The 23,709-nt window shown below is 36.0% G+C and overlaps 1 protein-coding gene across 1 annotated transcript in view; it reads right to left on the reverse strand.

Annotated features, from left to right (window-relative positions):
* Window positions 1-23,709, reverse strand: part of Thsd7b (thrombospondin type 1 domain containing 7B) — a 798,478-nt gene that overhangs the window by 512,722 nt on the left and 262,047 nt on the right. The window contains exons 5-6 of the mRNA XM_070038225.1: window positions 7,527-7,682; window positions 518-715 (exon numbers count right to left, since the gene is read on the reverse strand). Coding sequence (XP_069894326.1) covers window positions 518-715; window positions 7,527-7,682 — 354 coding nt within the window. The remainder of the gene's footprint in view (window positions 1-517; window positions 716-7,526; window positions 7,683-23,709) is intronic.

Below are 23,709 nucleotides of genomic sequence, written 5' to 3' on the forward strand. Positions count from 1 at the left end.
TATCAAGGAAAGACATCACTTTTAATAGTTTTATAAATCTTGACAGTTTATACTTTAAAATGGTTCTTTATAAATATTAGTGTTATGTCTAGAGCTGGTGCTAATCTAATGAAACATAAATGAAAAGATCTCACTTAGTCTTTTTTCTTTCTTTTTAACCTTGGCATCTTTATGAGGTTACATTTGTTGATAATGTATAAAAGCATGAACTCAACCACAGCAAATACAAGTGGAATTAATATGTTTTTAAGATTATCCAGATTAATTCTATTTTCTATTTGTCATGACAAAGTAAAGACTCCAGAGTACCCTGTGTTAACAATGCTATTATGTTATGGAACATGTAACTCTATACAAAGTGAACAAGCCCACTTTGCAGCAATGAGACACTTGACTGAACCACAAATTTTGAAAGACAGGAAAGACTGCTTTTCTCCCTCAGGAATGACCTTTGGAGAGTGGCAACATGTCATTTGGGAGTGTCATTTAACAACTGTAGTACATTATTGTGTCATACCTTTTTCATCCTGACAGACAGCCTTCAGGATGCGATGTCCAGGGCCACATTTTCCATGATCAGATATACAGATTCCTTCTGATACCAGCCATTGATAACACATTGGATCCTCACAAGGAACAGATTCCACCAAATGAGGACAATGCCCCATAGGCCCTGTGGATTCCATAAGCACATGACGCTGCCTCATTTTAAAACCTAAAAGAGAAAAGAACAAAGGTTTCACAAGACTCCATTCTTACTGACCAAAAGAAAAGAAGCAGCTTCTATGTAAGATGAAATTTTTATATGAATGTAACTTTGAAGCAGGAATTACTTCTGTTTTTAATTTTGAGTTTGAACTCAGGGCATCATCTTTGTTAGGCAGCTCTCTACCAATTATGCCATAACCTCACATACACCAAGCCATTTTGATTCCGTTACTTTTTAATAGGGTCTCATTCTTATGCTCAGGCTAGCCTGGACCATGGTGAGTGCCACTGTACCCAGCTAAATGATGTATTATCTTGATGTCTACCTTATGGGAATTGGAAGAATTAGAAGTAAAAAGGAAAAAAAGTAGAAATAAAGGAGTAAAGAAAAACTGTCTTCCAAAAGTTTACAATATGGATGTTGGATATAAAGTAAGATATTACAAGCCAGATGTAATAATGACAAAATAAATAATACGCATCTAATGCTATCAATAATCCAATAAATAGTGAGAATGGCCTTCTCACAGACAGATCTTCATTTTAGTTCTGCTGTTCTTTTTGACATCCTTATTACTCTGTATTAACCCAAAATGTATTTACTCTTTAGTTTGTGACTGGTACTCTGACATTTGCAGCTTCTTGCTTTGAGAATTCCCTGCATGGCAACACTGAGATTTCCACATCATTCTTTTTTGTAAGATACTATCTCTATGGATCTCACTGTACATCCTCGTCAAGCATGGATTCCTATTCTGTTTTTATTGTTTTTTATGTACCATGAGATTAGGGCCTCAAACTCTCACCAATAAGAGACCATCAGCCAGGGTCAATCAGGTAAACATGGAAGGAAAACAATCAACTATTAAACTATAAAAATGTGATCCATCAATGGAAAATGAAGAATGCAGGCACACTATAAATTGCTTGGCTAATATTTGATTTCCATTGATAGTTGCCATAAAATAGTATGGACCTTTAGTTTAAAGATCTTTCAACTTTCCCACAAATAAAACGCCAAACACAAGTTATGTTTTGTTTTTATGGGAAATCATTCTTTTTAATAATGGAGATAAAAGTCACATTCCAAAGCAACATCACCAGTAAATTCACTTAAAAAGGAATGACTGAAGTGGCACTGTAGCTCAAGTGGTACAGCGCTAGCCTTGAGTTGAACGGCTGAGGGACAGCGCTTAGGCCCAGAGTTCAAGCCCCATGACTGACCAAAAAAGAATCTCAAAAAGGAATGACTGAGAAATCAATTAAATTCTTTAGTCTGGATTTTTCACTGTCTGGCCTTCATGGTATTTAGTTTTTAATGGTGATGTCTTTCTTCCCTGGAGCTCATCTTTTCTTCCATTGTTTAGATTCCAACCTTACTTTAATTACCTCTTAATTATTTTATGCATCCAATCTGTTGCATAGATAACATCTTAAAAAGTCATCATTAATGTTTTAGCTAGGGTAAATAAGTAAAATAAGAGAAAATAAGAGTTAGACTCTCCCATCACTTTTCCCATAAAAGAAGGATGGACAGGCTAGGAGGCAAGATAGGAAACAAATTCAGGTCCATCTCACTTACAATTGTATTATCATTTGCAATAAAATGGAAAGGTTCCAAAGTTCAAACTGTTGTGGAAGAAAGAGGGGTTCTTCTTAAATATACAGCCAAGGAATCTAACATAAAATGGTCATGTGGTTTCAGAACACCACAGGGATCTAAACTTGCTTATAGTAGGACAGGGCTGAGAATGCAAATAAATAGTCAGTACTTTAATTGCGTTTTTTTATTCTTGGGTAATCCTCTCTATAAATGAGTCTGGGGTAGGGAGAACAGGTGAGATGGGAGAAAATGATAGAAGTGACTATGATCAAGAAGCACTATACTCTTAGAAGGACATGTGAAAGTGTAACCTATATACTTTGAAGTTCAGAAAATTTAGAAAAAAAGAAAGCTAAGGAACAACCTCTTCAAATCTCACTTTAAGAACCAGCTACCTACTTGAACTCATGATTCAGCCAATGGTGACTCTATTCTCATGACACTGAGATTGAGATTAATCAAAAAGAAAAGGCTGCCTGCTTTAGCATCTCATAGTTGTAAGGTTATATCATTAAGTAGCAAAAATAAAATGTACATAAAGGCTTTAACACCCTCCTAGGGCAACCATAAGGAGAGATGTTGACAAGACACTGGACTCCAAACTAGACTTCGGTGAACATAAACCTCTAATGATTTCCAAGTTTTGCTACCACACAACTCAAATGCCCTCTATTCTTCTAATGTAACACTAGAATGCTGCTTGTTTGTTGGCTTATGTTGGCACTTTCTTAGATTTTTTTCATATAGATAAATAAAACACAGCATGGATCCTAACGGTTTACATTGTTTGATGGTTTACACTGTTTGACAACCAGCAAAGAGTGAAGTACATACACCTAACAATCTCTGCTGAAGAATTCTGGGTGTTGCATTCCTGAAGCCATTGAGGAGCATGTGCAGTTTTCCTCTACAAGGCAATTGCATCCATCTTTCCATGGATCTATGAGCTGCATTGCCTCAGTCGATAAATTCTTTCCGGCTTTCATTTGTGCTGCCCTTGTCAAGACTAACTAGGATCCAATGACATTACAAGCTCAGCATAAAACAAAAACCTTGAGTTCTTGTTATTATTTAATCACACACTGACATTCATGGCTACAAGTAGACATTAGACTTCCCCCAGGTTCTGTTCCAAAAGCAATACAACAGCTAAGTTCACTGTAGCTAAGTCTGCCACTCACTTAATTTCAATTTAATAAGGCAATATCATTCAATAAATATGAACCATTTTGTATAGCTCATCATCTTCTATTGTGAGATGCCACAGGAAAGACAGAAAACTTACATCTATTCCTCAGAAAGCACATATCCAACAAGTAAAAAGGGTATATAAATTAAGCTTCTATGGGAAAATTAGGACAGCTACTTTACTTATATTACCATAAATTACCTCAAAAATATATTGCAAATTACTATCCCCATTTTATATATGTGAAAGCTAAGGCTAGATTGTGTTCTATTGCTTTCCTTTATTGATGTTTTTATTACAGATTATGTGAGTGGGTATGAAAGTCAACTCTTGTGTATGTTGTAGTTTAGTCCTACTTCATAAAATAAACCCAAAACATAAAATGTATTACTCTCTTAAACTAAAAGTATACAGATGTAAAAATAGAACTTTAGGCACTAAATAGAAGAATTATAACCATCATTTCCTGACCATAGAGTCAGTTCCCCTTCACTGAAATTAATATTATCAGGGTTTTGTTTATTTTCCTATGGCTCAATACATTTTTATAGTACATAATTCTACAGAAAATCCTTGCAAAGGACTGAATACAGTAGTGGGTTGGGGAAAGGAAAGAGAAGACAGCAGGAGAAAGGTCAATATATTTTAATAGAAAATAGGAAAATTAATGAGACTCAGGAAGGTGTGTCAGGTCCAACAACTGACTTTCTGCTGTTCTATTGGATCAGAAGAGGTCATGTGAACTTCCACAGGGAGCTCTATGAATACCTCTGTGTCTCTATATTGACTCCACAGAGACAGGCTTGAAGAAATAAACAAAGATTAAACAAAGATCACAGAAGCTTATGGCACCTTAAGCATTTCATTTGCTCTTTGTCCTGGAGAGATGTTGGATAACAACTCAGAATCAAAGAACTGGGCAGATTGAATTGGTGATTTCATCCCTTTATACATCACCCACAACTCCTACAGGAACAGCATTTTATAGAACTGTTATTTGTTCCCAGCCTTTGGTGAGCTTAGAAAATAAGAAGCAGAAGAAACATGAATAGAGTGATGCCTTCCTGAGAATGGCATAGTACATACTAGTGCCAACACACAATGTCATAAAAATAAGAAAATCAGTCTTTTAGCATACAAATTATCTATAATAATATGTAAAATATTTTATAAGCTTCTCATTAACAATGGAGTCTATTTAGGAGACAAGGATTTTTCTCCATTAATATTATAAAAGATCTATGGATAAGATGAAAAGTTATATGAACACCTGTAGTTACCTAAATTAATTTTGTTTCAGAACATCAAAAGCAAAGTGTCAAAACAGCCATAAGCTTCTGGGCTACAAACTATGCTTTCTTATGGAAATTGGGGAGATTTTTGGAGCTACAGTTGAAGAGGATATTATATTGACAGCCATCCTTGACCACCCAGACAGATAGCTTTTGGGATTCTATATAGAAAAATCTCCATCAGATTCCTTCCTATAAAGTTGCCTTTCTAGACTGTCTGCAAGGGACAAGATGTAAGATAAATGTATGTCAATATATCAAGATCTTTTAAAAATATGTATTACACTTACATGTAGTTATCCATCAGCATTCTTCTCCACTAATTTTTTTTACATACTTCTCTAATTATAACACTACAGGAGTATCTCCAAGATAAAGCAATAAATGATCAGACATGATGCAATTTATAATTCCTCTGAAAGGCACTCTAGCCCCCTTGACAAGCATAAACCTGTGGAAATCTGCCTTGTCTGTCAGTCACTGATGTGATGGAAGGGTTTGAAGCAAGTGAACACCACTGATTTTCTAATGCACACTGAATAGCTGACAGCCAAAAAGTTTAAATGATGCCTGATTGAAGGGTGCCTGACTGAGAATAATAGTTATGAAAAGATAATTTCTATAAAAACTAATTTCGTCTATTAGGTAATAAAACATTTCCTACTTAATGGAGAAGAAATACACCTTTCTATTTTATATATATATATATATTTTTTGAGTGTGTGAACAAAAAGAAACTGCCAAAACATGGTGTCTGGGGAAAAGACATGAGGAGAAAACGTTTCCAACTGTCTACATTTATTTTGTTGTAGTTAGGTTTTTCCCTCAAATAATACCCGACTTTTTCTCTTTTTCAACTTTGTATATACAATGAAATTTAGATATAATTACGTGTGTGTGTGTGTGTGTGTGTGTGTGTGTGTGTGTGTGTGTGTGTGTGTTTCTGTGTCTGTGTCTGTGTCTGTGTCTATGTGAATATGCGCTAGTCATCGGACTTGAACTCAGGGCCTATGTGTTTTCTCTGAGTTTTGTTCAAGGTCAATGCTCTACTATTTGAGCCATGGCTCTACATCCAACAATTTTTGGATTATTTATTCAAGAGAAGTGTCTCACAAACTTTTCCTATCCAGGTTGCTTTGAACTGTGACTCAGATTTCAGCCTTTAAGTAGCTAAGGTTATAGGAGTTAGCCACCCATCAATGGTAAAGACTTATAGTTACTAGAGAAACTGTTGGGTCCTACGAAACAGAGTTTGAGCCTACTCAATTCTAATATGCTATGAAATTTTGTGGGATCCCTGACCTTGCCTTCTCTTCATTTACAGTTTTTTCTTTGGGATTATACCAGTATGAATTGAGTTATTGTCACTAACACCCAAAAGTGTCCCCATTGGTATGAGTTCTGTAGCTTTTAACATAAGGAAAGTAGCATTCAAAGCAGCAAAATAATACCTAGATGAATGGCCCTGGCCGGGGTGGCTGGTGTAGCATGACCTAGCCTCACATGGCTTCCCAGAATGGCTGTAGTAAGTCAGGCATAGATGGAAAGCAGAACTGGTTCCAAGAACATGCAAGTGACCTATGGGCGTCTCATCTATAATTACACAGACTGAAGGAGGCCTGACTACACATGTTTCAACCACAGAGCCATAGATTATTGCTACTAGTATTAATGGAATGTATTTGTATCTACACACTGAAGCTGTGTGAGAGCATTATGGTTACATGTCAAAGGAAGAAGTAGCAAGACCTCCCCACCTCTGCTCTCTTGAGACACAAATAACTACGATTTGATGAAAGACTGAAACTTTGCTTCTTCCTGCTCAGGACTTACTGCTCATCTTCTTCTGCTTTAGAACAAGAGTCATTATAAAAGTCCAGATACATGGGCTGTGATTCTGGGTGTCCATATGTGTTCCTGTAAGCACTCCAGAGATATTGATATGCAGGTTTTCAAATGGATGCATTGAGCTGTGTGCTGGGATAAGGACACCAGGGGTATAGTTGTGAACCTTGCCTACATGCTCTTTCTGTGCATGTAAACTAATTAGTAGACAGCTAACTTCCAACTTAACATACATGGATCTTATTTCTCTTTTAAAAGTAAGTATATTTTCTTAGCACTAATATATAAGGGAATACAATATCAGCAGAAATTAACAGATCAATGAAAGAAAAAGCAAATTGTTTCTGAAAACAATTTTTCAGGGTAGTGATGTGCATTTTAATCAGAAACTCAAGAAAACTAGACAACAAAATTCCATAAAGTCAAATCAGCACAAAAAAAATGTGTGAAAATTTCACTTCAAGCCTTAGGATAACATTAAAAAGTTAGCATTACACATTAGTACCCTTTTGGGTACTAATATGAAATATCAAATATTATCAAATCAATATCAAATGTTTATATATGTATATAAAGTAATATATGCATACTACATATAATTGATACATATATATATATATATATATATATGTGTGTGTGTGTGTAATATGAAATTGAATGTACTCATTCCATCACTGCAACCCCAACCCAAAGACAAAATCAAGGTCAGATGCTCTGCTCCACAGAAATCTCCCCAATTTCCTCCCTAATGAATGAGTGCTGCTAGGGTAGAGGTGGTTATCTAAATTTCACAAACAAATGTTGTCTTAAGCAGGATTAGTCAGATATTTAGTCAGCAGAATAAACACATGCACAGTAGAAATTTAATCTATACCAAACATGCACTCACCTTTCCTCCCCTGGGGATCTTGGCAGTTTTCATGAGTGCACTGGCCCCAGGCTGACCAGGAAGAAACTATACAATCAGTAGAACAAGGAACATTGCAGAGCTGAGAGGCAGAAGGGGCAGGTCCGAAACATAGTGTGTTCTCTACGGGTCTAAGGACTGAAAGACAAAAAATAAAGGGCCATGTTACATTCTTTGGACATCCTAGAATTGTTTCTAACGGTTATCTGCTTCACCACACCAGTTTTATGGCTACATGTGACATAGGAAAACAAAATATGAGCAGTCACTAACTATATTTAAACATGTTGGCTCCATACTATTAGCATTGGGAAGGAAGACAGTAACAAAGGGCTTGCACTTGATATTCCTCAATTGCAGAGTAATTCCCTTGGAATTCAAGAGCGCAGTGGAAATATCATAGATACAAATTATCCAGAGTGATGACTTAAAACAAATTTAAATAGCTTTGTGAAGTTTCAAGATGAGTCTATCTTGACTATATAAATGACTGGGTTGGTAGGGAAAAAAATCAAAATTGAACCCCTGAGGTGAAGTGTTTAGCATAACCAATCTACTGTTGTGACTCCCCCGAGGGGTGGAGCTGGCAAAGACACAGAAGAAAAATGGTTCTTACAATAGAAGAAAAATTGGGCTCTGTGGCTGTGGAACTGACTGTTGGAAATCAGTTTCATTACTGAGGGTACCCAGGTGTACAGAGGTCCCTCTGATGGAAGATAAAACTAGGAACTTCCAGCTTTTTCTTGTGTGCACCTATACCTTAACCATACCTGCATACTGGTCAAAGTTGTGTATCTTCAGAAGGCAGTAATCACCTGTCCCTCAGTGGGATATGCCCACCTAGTATCTCCACAAATGAAGAGGGAGACAAGATAGTGACTTTTATGGACATGATAGCATATATTCTAGCTAAGGTTCCTAAAAATGACATATCACATGGACTATCAAGTGCATATTCTGACACAGAGTGACTCCATGCTGAGAAGGTTTTGGAATAATACAGACTTTGTGTGCAAATGCTTTCAACTCACAAGGTTTTATTTTTATGCGCTGACTCCTACTATTGTCTAAAAATTTCCTATATGCCATTTATATATAGATGGGCAGTTCAAAATGCATCAAAAATGGAAATTGGCCTGAGGAGACTGAGTAGTGAATCATACTTTCTCAATTTCCTCAACTTTTTCTTATGTGTTTTGTCAAGTGAGGTAAAGAAAACAATCAACTACAGCTCTAACCAAGAGAATGCTGAATTGGGGCAGGGGGAGCAAAGTAATAAAATAACAGTAAAATAAAATATTGTTGTAAAAATAAAGTGACTTGCTCTGTGGGGGGAGAGGTAGATTAATGAACAATGAGAATGCTTATATAAATTCCTTATGCAAATGAAAGAGAAAAGGGTAATGAAAAAGTAAGAATGTTTTGTTTGCAATTAATTATTTTACAGTTTACCAAAAGGATTTGACCTGACTTAAAATGAAAGGCAAGACCAAAGCAAGATCACCAATGTAAATGTTAAAATAAACATGCTATGTAGCATGGACAGGTATAGGACATAGCAGGGACAAGGAAGAGAGGATTGCTTATCAGGATGGAGGGGAAAAACAGTGATAAAACAATGATTATGCTAGAAATAATTTGAATGAGCAGAAAGGAAGTTGTAATATAAGACCTGTAATCCATGGGTTTAAAAAATAACCTGAGAGATAAGGAAGAAGTTGAGATTTCTTCCCCAGGTCAAGAACACAAGCTATACATAATAGTCATTCAGTGACTAAATAATGCACTCCATGAGCATCCATCTTGGATGGTAACTGTTTCCAGAAAGTTCTATTCTAAAAGCATAGGTCAAGTAGCATATTAACAGAGACAATGGAAAGAGTTTTATTGCAGTATTGTATCAGCAAAAAGCTAAAAACCTGAAAGTCGTAAGGTGGATATGTATTTAGGTCATTGCAAAGCATGTTAGCATGTGCTCTGGAAAAATCAAAATAAATCCAAAAATAAAACTCTGATGTGGACAAAAAAGGAAGTGAGGCATGTCAGCTGATAATGTAGTTATCTATTAATACATGTAGTTAGCTATAATACATGATTGGCACCATCTGAAAAATATTAAATCATTAATCTGCATAATGTCTTTTTAAATTTGTAGTATTATTAAATGTGTGTGTGTGTGTGTGTGTGTGTGTGTGTGTGTGTGTGTGTGTGTGTGTGTGTGTGTGTGTGGCAGTCCAAAGGCTTGAACTCAGAGCCTGGGCAATTTCACTGAGCTTTTCTGTTCAAGGTTAGTGCTCTACCAGTTGACCTACAGTTCCACTGTTTCATTATGATGGTTGATTGGAAATAGGAGTCTCACAGATTTTCCTTCTTGGACTGGCTTCAAAACACAATCTTCAGATCTCAGCTTCCTGAGTTCCTAGGATTAAAGCATGAATCACTGGCTCAAACTGAGATTTATTCTTGTTATTATTTTTAATGTTTTTTATTGTGAAAATACTGTACAGAAGGGTTACAATCACATGAGCAAGGTAATGAACACATTTCTTATCAAGCATTGTTGCCTCCTCCTTTGATTTTCCCCTACCATCCCTTCCCTCCCTCTTCCACAATTACACTCTCCAAACCCCGACTAAATTGTAAAGTTCATTGTTCAATAGTGTCTTGTGCATCTCATTGTTACAAGGGGTCAACCTGTATCCCTATTTAAACATTTTGTTTTTTCCCTTGCCTTCCCCAAATTGTACTGACATCAAATGAAAGTGAAAACGGGTTATACAGTGGGGGAGGAACATACAAAGCAACAAAAATATCACATGGTACCTTACAAATATGTTAGAAACAAGACCAAAAAAGAAAAAAAAACTCTTGTGTCCCTATCTTGGAGTTCATTTCACTTAACATCATTCTATCTGTTAATACTATGCCTCCATCAGAAAGAATGACATCGCCCCATTTGTTAGGAAATGGAAAGACTTAGAAAAAATTATATTAAGTGAAGTAAGCGAGGCCCGAAGAAACATAGGTCCTATAGTTTCTCTTATTTGCAATAACTAGTATATGTCTGGGACAAGCAGAAAAGGCCAAAAGCTATGTACATATGACCAGATAATATGATGTTATTCTTATTATTGCTGTTGTTATTCCTAGTTTTAAAATGAGGAAACTAAAGTATAGAAATGCTAGCTTATTTGTCCATATGCTCGGTTTGGGAGTGATGTAGGTAGGCCTTGGGTTCAGGTAGTCTGGCTGTGGAGTCCTAAGAGTATTAACAACAGTATTATTACAAGATTTTATCATTACTCATTGAGCTGGCCACCTGTGCTTAGTGAGTACCATGTACAGAATATTTCTTTCAGTGTCCTGAATGAATCCATTTCTCCTAGTTTTCTTGCTTATAGTTCTGAAGGGTAACTGGAATATGTGGAAATGCATCACTACAGCATAAAAGGGGAGCTTCCTAAAACAGTCCACACTGTTTCGGTGCCTAGAGAACAAGATGTTTTTCAATGCCTAAACACAGTGTCTCATGTGTCCAACATGGTAGGACACTGTTCAGAGATCCTCATCTGCAATATACATAGGACAGGTACAATTGAGTATACAGCTTCTGAGTGGCTATCTGTGTTTTGGGAGGTTTTCTGGAGGTGGGGGGATGGGGTTGGATAATGGAAAATCAGTCTTATGCCATTCCTTCCTACCTACCTATGAGTAAGAAATATGCTTTCTAGAAATTGTTGAGCACCAGTGAGTTTTGTCTTTATTGAACTCAAAGTATAAACTAGTGCACAGTGACCTATTTCATACCATGTGCTAATATTGCAATAGCTGATGAGAACTTGGAAGTGAGCAAATCAGATAAAGTCTCCAATCGCTGAGTCTGTGTACCAGTGCAATTTGGCACTACTGGCACAGGAGTCCATGAATCCCGACAAGGTAGGCAAGCTAAGTTGCCATGCTCTTTCCCTTGTACCATGGCTCTGTTCCTTCCATATCTCAGACAGTGCATGACAATCAATGCTGAGACTATTCCCAAACCTCTCAGTGGCTGCCACAATCTCTCCTGAGGCTGGATCCTAGAATTGAAACTATTCAACCACCAGGGTGAGCACTTCCAGACACAGAGGGCTCATGGTGAATCTCCTTTGGAGATCCCAGAATATGCACATAGGAAATGATTCCCAGTAGTAATGCAGGTAGAAAGAGACATGCAGGCTGAAACTATGGTTGTCAAAGACACTGTTTCTACAAGGCATTGCACATATTTGGCTTGCTTTTGGAAGACTGTTGAGGATTATTGGGGGATATAGGGTTTTAAATTCATTGAAGTCCCCTCTGAAAAATACTTAACTTTCAATTACTAGACTGGTGGACATTGCAGCTTCTAGTACCCTTAAAATTTGAAAGTAGAAGTCTACCATATGCTGGAAAAAGACATGGAGGACCATCCTTGGAGACTAAAAAGTGACAAATGATAGGCCCAGGAATAGAGGGAAGGCCAATTGTCAGAACAATCATATCTCCTCAGTACCTGCTGCTTTGATCGACAGTGGTTCCTAATCCATATCAATAAATTCTTCCAGTCCCTCTGTCATGTCTGAGTTGCTTAATTTATGCACTGCATTGATGTACTTGGGTCAACCTATCTTAGTCCCAACCCCCACCACAGGTTGCATTTGCTCTAGAAAATATCATGCATAAGTCATAAAGCACTTACCAGTTTCAGAATGCTTTGAGAACCATTTCCCCAACATGGCAACCATTACATTTTTTTTTCAAATTTGATGTGTGTGTTTTATTTTTAATAAGTTTTTTATTGTGAAAATACCATACAGAGTGGTTACAATTACATGAGCAAGGTAATAAGTACATTTCGTATCAAGCATTGTTGCCTCCTCCTTTGTTTTTCCCCTACCATACCTGCCCTCCCATCTCCCATCTCCCATCTCCCCCCCCGTGCTGCCAAAGTTGTAAAGTTCATTTTTCAACATAGCATTTTGTACATCTCATTGTTGCAGTGGGTCCACCTGTATCCCTATTTAAACAATTTGTTTTACACTTCCCCTCCCCAAATTATACCAACATCAAATACAGTGAAAGCAGGGGTTATACCGTGGGGGAGGGACATACAAAGCAACAAAACAATCACCTGATAAATACGTTAGAAACAATAGCAAGAAAGAAAAAACCACTTGTGTCCTTATCTTGGGATTCATTTTGCCTAACATCATCTTTTCTGACCGTTTCTGCTTGTCTCAGATATATACTAGTAATTGCAAATAAGGGAAATCATGGGACCTATGTTTCTTTGGGCTTGGCTTACTTCACTTCATATAATTTTTTCCAAGTCTTTCCATTTCCTAACAAATGGGGCAATGCCATTCTTTCTTTTGGAAGCACAGAATTCCATTGTGTATATATACCACATTTTCTTGATCCATTCATCTACTGTGGGGTACCTGGGTTGGTTCCATATCTTAGCTATGGTAAATAATGCTGCAGTAAACGTAGTTGTGCTGATGGCTTTAGTATAGTCTTATTTGTAAACATTTGGGTAAATGCACAAAAGTGGGAATGCTGGGTCATAGGGGAGCTCTATGGGGAGTCTTTTGAGGAACTTCCATACTACTTTCCAAAGTGGTTGAACAAGTTTACACTCCCACCAACAATTCAGTACGGTTCCCTTTTAGCCACATTCTCTCCAGCATCTGTTGCTATTAGAGTTCTTGATTATAGCCATTCTAACTGGGGTGAGGTGGTATCTCAGTGCTGTTTTGATTTGCATTTCTTTTATGGCTAGAGAGGTTGAACATTTCTTCATGCGTCTATTGGCCATCCTTCTTTCCTCTTCAGAGAAGTTTCCTACATCAACAAATTGGAGAGATCTGAAACCAGCAATTTTTTTTTGGTCCAGTTCTGGGGCCTGAACTCTGGGCCTGGGTGCTGTCCCTCAGCTCTTCAGCTCAAGGCTAGTGCTCTACCACTTGAGCCACAGCACTGCTTCCAGCATTTTTCTTTTTGCCTATGTGATGCTGAGGAATCAAACCCAGGGCCTCATGCATGCAAGGCAAGCGCTCTACCACTGAGCCACCTTCCCAGCCCCTGAAACCAACAATTTAATGAGACATCTGAACCTTCTTGAAAAAGAGCAGCAAGCTAAACCCCAATCCAGTAGATGGAAAGAAATAATTAAAATTAAATCAGAATTAAACAAATTAGAATCCAAAAAAAGCATAAAAAGAACAAACACAACAAAGAGTTGGTTCTTCGAAAAAAAATAACAAAATGGAAAGACCCTTAGCAAATCTTATCAGAAAAAGAAGAGAACACATCCAAATAAACTCAGAGATGAAAATAGAAACATCAACACAGAAACAACCAAGATTCAGAACACTATAAGGGAATACTTCTCAAACCTTTATCCTAATAAGTTTAAAAGCCTGGAAGACCTTTTAATAGCAAAAATCAACATGCCGAAACTAAACCAAGATGAGTTAAACCAACTTAACAGGCCCATATCAAGCATTGAAATAGAAACAGCAATAAAAGACCTCCATATAAGGAAAACCTAGTACTGGATGGATTTAAAGCGCAATTCTACAAGGCCTTCAAACCATTAGATATTTTTACACCTACTGACTGTTAATGCTTGGGGGTGAGCTGTAGAGCTAATTTAGTTTCATTAGTCAAATTTCTTTGTATAGGAGAACTGAATTCCAAAAAGTTCCATTTTATTAAGCTCATTTTACAAGCCTAGAAAGAAATAAGACCTAAACCTTGTCTCAGAACATAAACTCACCTCTACTTATCTTAGGATTTCCTTCCATAAAATAAAGCATCTATCTGTAAGGATAACATAATTTTGATCAAGGGTATTCTGTTTCTGAATTACAGAAACCACAACTGGAGGTAGTAAGAAATATTATATATCCAAGGGACTCAGGAATGCAACAAGCAAAATTTGGCTTATTAAAACCCAAGTTATTTCCTTCTTAATTGCCTCTGTGCAACTCTAGTCTTTCCCCAGTCCTGTCCCACTAAGAAGGAGATAGTGAAACCCCAGATTTGCTCTGTTTAGGCTATCTGTTGACTTCTTTCATTCATGTCTCTTCATACTTTGATAAAACTATCTCAGGGTGTGTGTGTGGTAGATACATTCCCTGAGCCACCAGGAGTTGTTGGTCTTCACACATAGTTTACTCTGTATTGAGTCTTCATTTCTCCTAGTCCACACTCCAGCACATCATGTCGGTAGTAAGAACTGCTGCTTTTCTATTTACCTGAATTCCTTTCTCTTAAATAGTTATTTGAGATGATGAATAACTTAACTCTATCTTTTCTAAACCAAGAATCCCTACTCAAATCAGCTGCAATTCAGTATGGATCTAATTTGACTTTTTCCAGCTGAGTTTCTGACTACACCACCGTGAAGCCTTCTGCTATCTCTGCATTGACCAAGATTTGGATTAGATCAGCAATTACCAGGGTCTGTCAATTCCTTTAGGACTTCACACAAAGTACTAAAGACAAATCAGATCACTTGTAGCAGCATCTTTTTAATGCTAAGAAATACATTATCATATTGTAAACGATTGTATCTGTGTAACATTTATTAACATTTTGGATATTTTGGCACCTAATCTGGAGTTTTTCATTTGCAACATGAATGTTAAATTGACCTTCCTTGCAAAAAATGTCCATGTCTACTATTAACTATTGTAAACTTGTCTTAAATTACAAATGACTACATGAATAGAATATAAATCCACCTATGACAAAATAATTGGAAAAGTGATATATCCAGTATTAAAAATATATACTATCCTCAAATATATTTATATGTTATTCTTAAGTCTAGAAATAAACTAAGTTCATGATTTTTCTTAAGGTGATTTCACATGTGCATACAAACTCAAACAAAATGAATCCTTATAGTGATCACTAGCAGATGACTGCCACTACAAAGAAAAATGAGCAATTTCACATTTTATTATTTGAAATAAAATCAAGCTCAAATCCAAATTAATTCTAATAAACAAAGAAATGTATACAAAGATTTATACTAAGAGGTTATCATCTTTCCACTCTTGCTGGTGGACATTCTCTAAGCTCTGCATATTTTATTCTTTTAACTCCTCAAAGAAAATGTCACAATGGAAAATAATGTTATTTAGTTGATTATGAAAAATATCTGTTCTGTTTTAGTTTATAAGTAATGAATCAGATTTCCATATAGTAAAATCCATTATTACAAAGCCAGTGTAATTTTATTGTGTGCATTTGCCAGTACAAGGGCTTGAATTCAGGGACTCACTCATTCACTTGGCTTTTTCATTTATAGCTAATTTTCTAGCACTTGATCCACACATTCACTACTGGATTTTAGGCTAACTTTATTATTATTATTATTATTATTATTATTATTATTATTATTATTATTATTATTATTATTATTATCATATCATTGTCATTAAGTAGTTGTACAAAGGAATTGCCTCCAACAAAGCGGTTAACAATTACAATGTATCTTGATCAATGCCATGCTTTTTATCATTCTCCATCATTGCCAATCTGACCCCTCCCCTCAATCAAGTTAGGCTTTTGTTTTTTATTTTGTATTATGAGAAAATTTGACAGGGCCTGTGTATGGTAGACAAACATTCTACCACAATGCTATATTCCCATCACTTCAGTCTTTCACATTCCACAAGTGTTTCAGGTAATTCTGTCATGGGATAATGGAGCTCACATTTCCTTCTATAAAGAAATGGAAATATAAAACCACTTGTGTCCCAATCTTGGGGCTCATTTCCCTTAGCATCATCTTATATGGTCATATGTACATAGCTGTTGACCTTTTCTGCTTGTCCTAGACATATACTAGTTATTGAAAATAAAGGAACCTTGGGACCTATGTTTTTTTTTTTTGACCTGGCTTACTTCACTTAATATACTTTTTCCAAGTCTTTCCATTTCCTAAAAAATGGGGCAATGTCATTCTTTGGATGGATAGATAGATAGATAGATAGATAGATAGATAGATAGATAGATAGATAGATAGATAGATAGATAGATAGATAGATAGATAGATAGATAGAGATAGATATATACATATATAGATATATCACATTTTCTTGATCCATTCATCTATGTGATTTTTTTGTTTCTTTTGTATGATCTTCCCCCATGGTATAACCCCAGTTTTCACTCTATTTGATTCTGATACCTTGCATCTTGTATATGTATTTTTCTAATTTGGGGAGGGGAAGGGCAATAACAAAATGCTTAAATAAGGATACAGGTTGATCCATTGTAACAATGAGAAGTACAAGACACTATATTGAAAACGAACTTTACAACTCCAGGATTCTTTAAATACAAGATCATGTCATCTGCAAAAAGAGAGTTTTACTTCATCTTTCCCTATTTGGATCCCTTTTATGTTCGCATCTTGTCTTATTGCTGTAGCAAGGCATTCTAATACTAAATTGAAGAGAAGTGCAGAGAGTGGACATCCTTGTCTCGTTCCTGAGTTAAGAGGAAATGGCTTTAGTTTTTCACCATTAAGTATAATGCTGGCTGTAGGTTTGTCACATACAGCCTTTCTTGTTTTGAGGAATGTTCCATGGATTCCTAATTTTTCCAGAACCTTCATCATAAAGGGGTGTTGGATCTTGTCAAATGCTTTTTCTGCATCTATTGAGATAACCATGTGGTTCTTATGCTTGTTCTTGTTAATGCAGTGAATTATATTAATTGATTTGTATATGTTGAACTAGGTTTGCATCCTTGAAATGAATCCTGTTTGATCATGGTGTATGATTTTGTGGATGAATTGTTGAAGTTGATTGGCCAAGATTTTGTTGAGAAGTTTTGCATCAATGTTCATCAAAGAAATGGGTCTATAGTTCTCTTTCTTTGTTGAGTCCCTGCCTGGTTTTGGAATGAGGGTTATGATGGCTTCATAGAATGAGTATGGTTGTGAACTTTCTCTTTCCATTTCATTGAAGAGTTGGAGGAGTATGGGTGTGAGTTCTGCTTTGAAGGCCTTGTAGAATTCCACTCTAAATCCAGCTGGTCCTGGGCTTTTCTTAGATGGGAGGTCTCTTAATGCTGTTTCTATTTCAATGCTTGGTACAGGCCTGTTAAGTTGGTTTAAATCATCTTAGTTTAGTTTTGGCATGTCAATATTTGCTAGGAAAGATCCATTTCTGCCAGGTTCTCAAACTTATTACCATAAAGATTTGAGAAGTATTCCCTTATAGTGTTTGAATAATGGTTGTTTCTGTGGTAATGTTTCTATTCTCATCTCTGAGTTTGTTTATTTGGGTGTCTTCTCTTCTTTTTTTGATGAGATTTGCTAAAGGTCAAGAAAATGTATATATACACAATGGAATTCTGTGCCTCCATGCAAAAGAATGACACTGCCCCATTTTTTAGTAAATAGAAGGACTTGGAAAAATTATATTAAGTAAAGTAAGCCTGGCCCAAATAAACATAGGTCCCATTGTTTCCCTTATTTACAATAACTAGTATATGTCTGAGACAAAGCAGAAACAGTCAGATAAGTTGATGTTAGGCGAAATGAACCCCAAGATAAGGACTCATATGGTTTTTCTTTCTTGCTATTGTTTCTAACATATTTATAAGATGATTTCTTTGTTGCTTTGTATTTCCCTCCCCCATGGTATAACCCCTGTTTTCACTGTATTTGATGTTGGTATAATTTGTGGAGGGGAAGGGAAAAAACACATTGTTTAAATAGGGATACAGGTACACCCGTTGCAACAATGAGATGTACAAAACTTTATGTCGAAAAATGAACTTTACAACTTGGGGGGGGGGAGGGAGATGGGAAGGCAGGGATTGCAAGGGGAAACAAAGGAGGAAGCAACAATGCATGATAAGAAATGTACTTATTTCTTTGCTCATGTAATTGTAACCACTCTGTATGGTATTTTCATAATAAAAGAAACTTATTAATAAAAATATAATAAAATAAATACAACTTCGGGGGGAAGGGAGGAATTGAGGAGGTAGGGAGGAAAGGGAGTGTAGGGGAAAACAAAGGAGGAGGTAATAATGATGGATGGGAAATGTATTTATTACCTTACTCGTGTAACTGTAACCCCTATCTACAGTATTTTTACAAATATATATTCATAAAGAAAGAAATGGAACATCAGTCAGTTCAAGGCATTATGAAGATAAATTATGCAATTAGTCACAAAATATTATTTTTTTCTCCCAGCATTACCAGGAAGGTAAAAAGAAAAAAACTAAACATATTGCCATTTACTGGGAATCTTCAAACCTGTATTCTTGTATCTGCTCTTTATATTAGAGATAATTAAGTAATCCTACAATAAAACTTGCTATTTCCCATTGATTTTTCATGAAATATTTGATTCTTCAAATAGCATTCACCTTCACAAAAAAGTTAGAGAAAGAAGTTATATTCATTTGATTTTCCAAATCAAATGCAGGCACTGTAACCTGCAAAGGAAATTCTCACTCAAGGACTTAAGATACCCTTTTTCCATGTGCTCTCCTAAAAGGAATGATAATATAACCAGCAATTGCTCAAATTTAATTCCAAACTAATGAAAGAGCCTACTTATGGAAAAATGCTACTTTCTAAATGATTTTTGAGAAACAATATTACCTCTGACATATTCATTCAGGGACGCTCACTTGGCAGAAACACAATCCACCTACTGCTAAAATAAATAAGCCTTCTCTACAGACTGAAGGAGTCAAATGGTTGAAGGAAAAGATAAATAATATTACAATTCTAACCGTAAAGCCATTTTCCTTCACAAAGCTTCGTACATATTTCAGCTGCTTTTTGCCACTGGGATTTACAAAATAATGCATCATTCTTTTAACTTAGTGGGTAGAATGAAAGCAAATCTGTCTTCTAGCACTTATAGTCAGCTTAAAGAATTAAATTGCATCACATCCTATTATATCTAATAAAGCTTAATTTTAGCCATATTGTGACTCTCTTGGCAACATACTGTGTAATACAATTTGGCAGAAAAATATGTATATGTACAGAGGATTTAATATCTAAAAATAATTCCTGAAATTAGAAATCATTATGTGGAATTTGGACACATGTCAAAAAGTTTCTAAGTTTCATTCATTTCATATTGCCAATTAGAAAGACCTATTGACTAATAAATTTTGCACTGCTACAAGTTACAACACTGTAGGCAAAGATGAGAAAACAATGTTCAGAATAAAAATTGAAGCCAGATAAATGAAGAATGCATGCAGTTTAACAGTGCAATCAGCAGACAACAATTATACAATTTAAAAAGAAATATAGTATAGCATTAAGTCCTATATTTATTTCTATTATTGATGATTATCACATCCAGTTCTCATTTGAGAAAGACTTTCTCATCATTTCATAGACATTTAGCTGAGGACTAAAAGAGCACTGTGGAAAGGATAGCAAAAATAGCTGACCTAAATGACTTCTTTTTCACTTTATTGAGTTAAAAATACCATTACTGATAAAACAGAAGGGTTCGGGAAAAAGATAAATGAGAGACAGAGAAGTGGCCAGTCAAAGAGAAAAAGTAGAAAGGCAAAGAGGTAGGTGAAAGCACGTGGTTATCTTCTGAGATGTCAAGAACAGAAATATGCAATGTCAGGAAAGAACAACTTTCAAGAGGGTTTTAGTCCAAAGGTCTTCTGCACAGTCAGCACTTTGTAAGCTGGAATTCATTTCCCACAGAAACAATGACAAGAGGGAAATGAGAGTAAGTCTTCAAAGGAATGACCACAATATAAGTAATAACAGCTAATGGGCACTGACAACTCACTTGGTACTAGGTAAAGTGCTAAAATACTTGAACCTAGTTCCCCAGCTAATCTTTGCAGTCACTCTGAAGGAAGAACAACTATCATTGCCATTCTAGATGGGATCAAAGAGAATTAACTACTTGTGTAAAATGATACAAGTGACAGGGGACCAACTCAGATCCATGCTTCTTGGCAGCCTGAAATTTTTTTAATTATTATTTATCTTTAAGGATTTTTCAAAGGAGTTGTGATTTAACAAAGCAGTTTATGAATCCAATGTATCCTGATCAGTGTCCCCCTTTGAACATTCTCACCCACCTCTTGATCCACCTCTTAGTTTACTTTTTGAATTTTTTACTATATATTGAATCCTTGCCTAGTTTCTGCCCTTCTTTATTCATTTACTACTTACCCCGTAAGGCCCCCAAACTTTCACAAGTACCCTTTTCCTAGTGTTTATTTTTTACCTTTGATTTTGCCATTCTAAAGAATTACATTCTCTGTGTAATTCTACCATATTTTAGTTGATACATTTTAACCACTTGCACACTACCCAAAGTACTTACTAATAGGTTTATAGGCTAATTCTAGCTACCACATAATTCTAGCTACCACATACCACATGCCACCTTTGTCTCTCAAGGCCTGACGTATTTCCAAGGCTTTCCATTTTTTTAACAATTGGCACAATTTCTTTACAAATAGGCTAATGACTTAAAGAGAAACTTGTCAGAATAAATAAAGATATTTGATAGATACATGAAAAAATGCTAAACATTTCTAACCATAAAGAAATCAAAATCAAAACAACACTGAGATTCCATCTCACTCCAGCTAAAATGGCCATTACCAAGAGAACAAACCAATAACAGATGTTGGCAAAGATGTACCTAAAAAGGAACACTACTACATTGTTGGTAGAAATGTAAAGGAACACGACTGCATTGTTCGTAGAAATGTAAGTTTTTCCACCACTCTGGAAAGCAATATGAAGGTTCTTTTAAATAGTTAAAGAACTACCCTATGAACCAGGAAGTCCATTTCTAGGCATTTATCTAAAAGTTCCCAAACCAGTTTAAAGTAAAGCCACTAGCACAACCATGTTCACTGCACCACTATTCTCCATAGCCAACATAAGGAATTAGCCTAGATGCCCCTCAATGGACAAATGGATCATGAAAATATGGATTTTTTTTGGTAGGTCGTGGGGCTTATACTCTGGGCTTGGGCGCTGTCCTTGGGCTCTTCAGCTCAAGGCGAGCTCTCTACGGCTTGAGCCACAGCACCACTTCCGGTTTTCTAGTGGTTTATTGGAGATAAGAGTCTCTCGGACTTTCCTACTTGGGCTGGCGATTACAGGCATGAGCCACCAGTGTGTGGCTGAAAATGTGGAATTTTTTAAGACTGAAAATTTTAGCAATTATTAAAATTAGTGATGAAATTTTATTAAGCCTGAATTCTTTAACATGAAGCTATATCATATTATGTATTTGCACTAAAAGTTGTGATAGAAAACAAGTCTGCTCTTACAGCAATAATCTAGAAAAAAGTAATCATTTTATCTAATTTCAAATTTAGGAAAAAATAATAAAATTAAGTGTAAACATGAATAATAAAAGCCAAGCCTTAGGAAGTTAAGTGTTGTCAAAGGAAGAACTAGGTGGAAATTTGTATAGTGTATGTGAAAGGCACTTAGGATTACTCCTAAATGTCTAACAGTCAGTAGATAAAACTGGTTTATAATCATTAAGTTTAATTTTAAAAGAGTTTTAGTAAACTTCTTGTAGGGAAAACTAAGACAAAAATCTTTCCTTTCATAGTGATTATGTTCTTTGGGTCAACCTTGTGAAATCCTGTTCAGAAAGCCACATCCTGTTATAAGAATTGTTTTCCTCGGAGCTGGAGACATAGTTCGAGTATTAAAATATCAGCTGAATAAGAATTGTTTCTGACAAGTTCCTACTTTGACCAGTTGGCTTGACATCAGTTAATTGCACTTTGATTAAGACATCCTGTTACCAATTATATCTTATTCTTATTATAATTTAAATGAACAACATTCTATCAAACTAGCCAATCACACAAGATTGTGGGTTGTAATCACACAACTGGAACAAGGGGCAGCACTGTGTTAGGGATAATATCTGGGCAAACTTCTTGTCCAGTGCACTTGCATATTTATTTTCCTGTTAATATCTGAACCTTCTGTAGAAGTAAATTTTGCCTTGCCTAGTTTCTTTCTAGTTTGTGTCCTTGTTCCTAAGTGACACCAATATCCCAAGACATTCCTAAGGACATGAGTTCACTGTAAGACTGCACAGAGCCCCCTTACATTTGACATAATGAACAAAGAATGACCAAGGACACCATTAAGGACACCCTGAATCTAGGGAAGAAATAGTGCATATAAACATAGTTCACAATCTAAATATTGAAATATAAAATATAAATCTAAAATATAAAATCTATAATTACCACAAATGCCTGTGACTTAGAGATGAGGTAAAATGCAAGGCCAAGTGACAAGGGGTGGAAGGAAGAAAGGACTTTTTTGTGTGTCTGCACAAAAAAGCTTGAATTCAGGGTATGGACATTGTCCTTGTGCTTATTTTTCTCAAAGCTAGCATTCTACCACTTGAGCCATAACTTCCATTTTAAGTTGTTTATTGGAGACAAGAATTCATTACTACTGAGGACAAGATATTAAAATGAATATACTTTTATAATGAGATATGTCAAAACAAAGTTCTCTAATGGTTCTTCCTCCAGCTCTTGTTTAAATTAGTTTTAATTTTTAGATATTGTCTACTTCAGGATAAAGCAATACTTCTCATATTTTTTTTTATTATGTGGTGGTGGTGGTGGTGGTGGTGGTGGTGTGTGTGTGTGTGTGTGTGTGTGTGTGTGTGTGTGTGTGTGTAGTGAGTGTGCAGGTAATGGGGCTTGAACCTAGATCTTCATGCTCTCACTTGTTTTGTTTTGCTATTTTGTCATTTAGTGCTGACACTCCACTTCTAGTCATGCTTACACTTCCAGACATTTTTTTTGGGGGGGGGCGGGGGTGAGGTAACTGACTCATGGACTTTCCTGCCTAGGCTAGCTTTGGCCTGCAGTCCTCAGATCTCACCCTCTTGAGTAACTAGGATTATAGTTATGAACCTCAGCACACAGCAGAAGAAAGCATGTCTTAGAAATTATCAAAGCCAGGACATCTGAGTGTAAGGATAAGAAAAAAAGAAGCTTTTGTTAAGAGATTGTTATAGGATAAGTGGTCCATAGATTTTATTACAGGTCACAAGATGCTCTCTTACACTGCTGAAGGAGAACCTGTATTAGTTTAAAACATGAT

This window comes from Dipodomys merriami, unplaced genomic scaffold (genome assembly GCF_024711535.1).
Source record: "Dipodomys merriami isolate MVZ:Mamm:240054 unplaced genomic scaffold, mDipMer1.0.p SCAF_1, whole genome shotgun sequence".
Classification (NCBI taxonomy): domain Eukaryota; kingdom Metazoa; phylum Chordata; class Mammalia; order Rodentia; family Heteromyidae; genus Dipodomys; species Dipodomys merriami.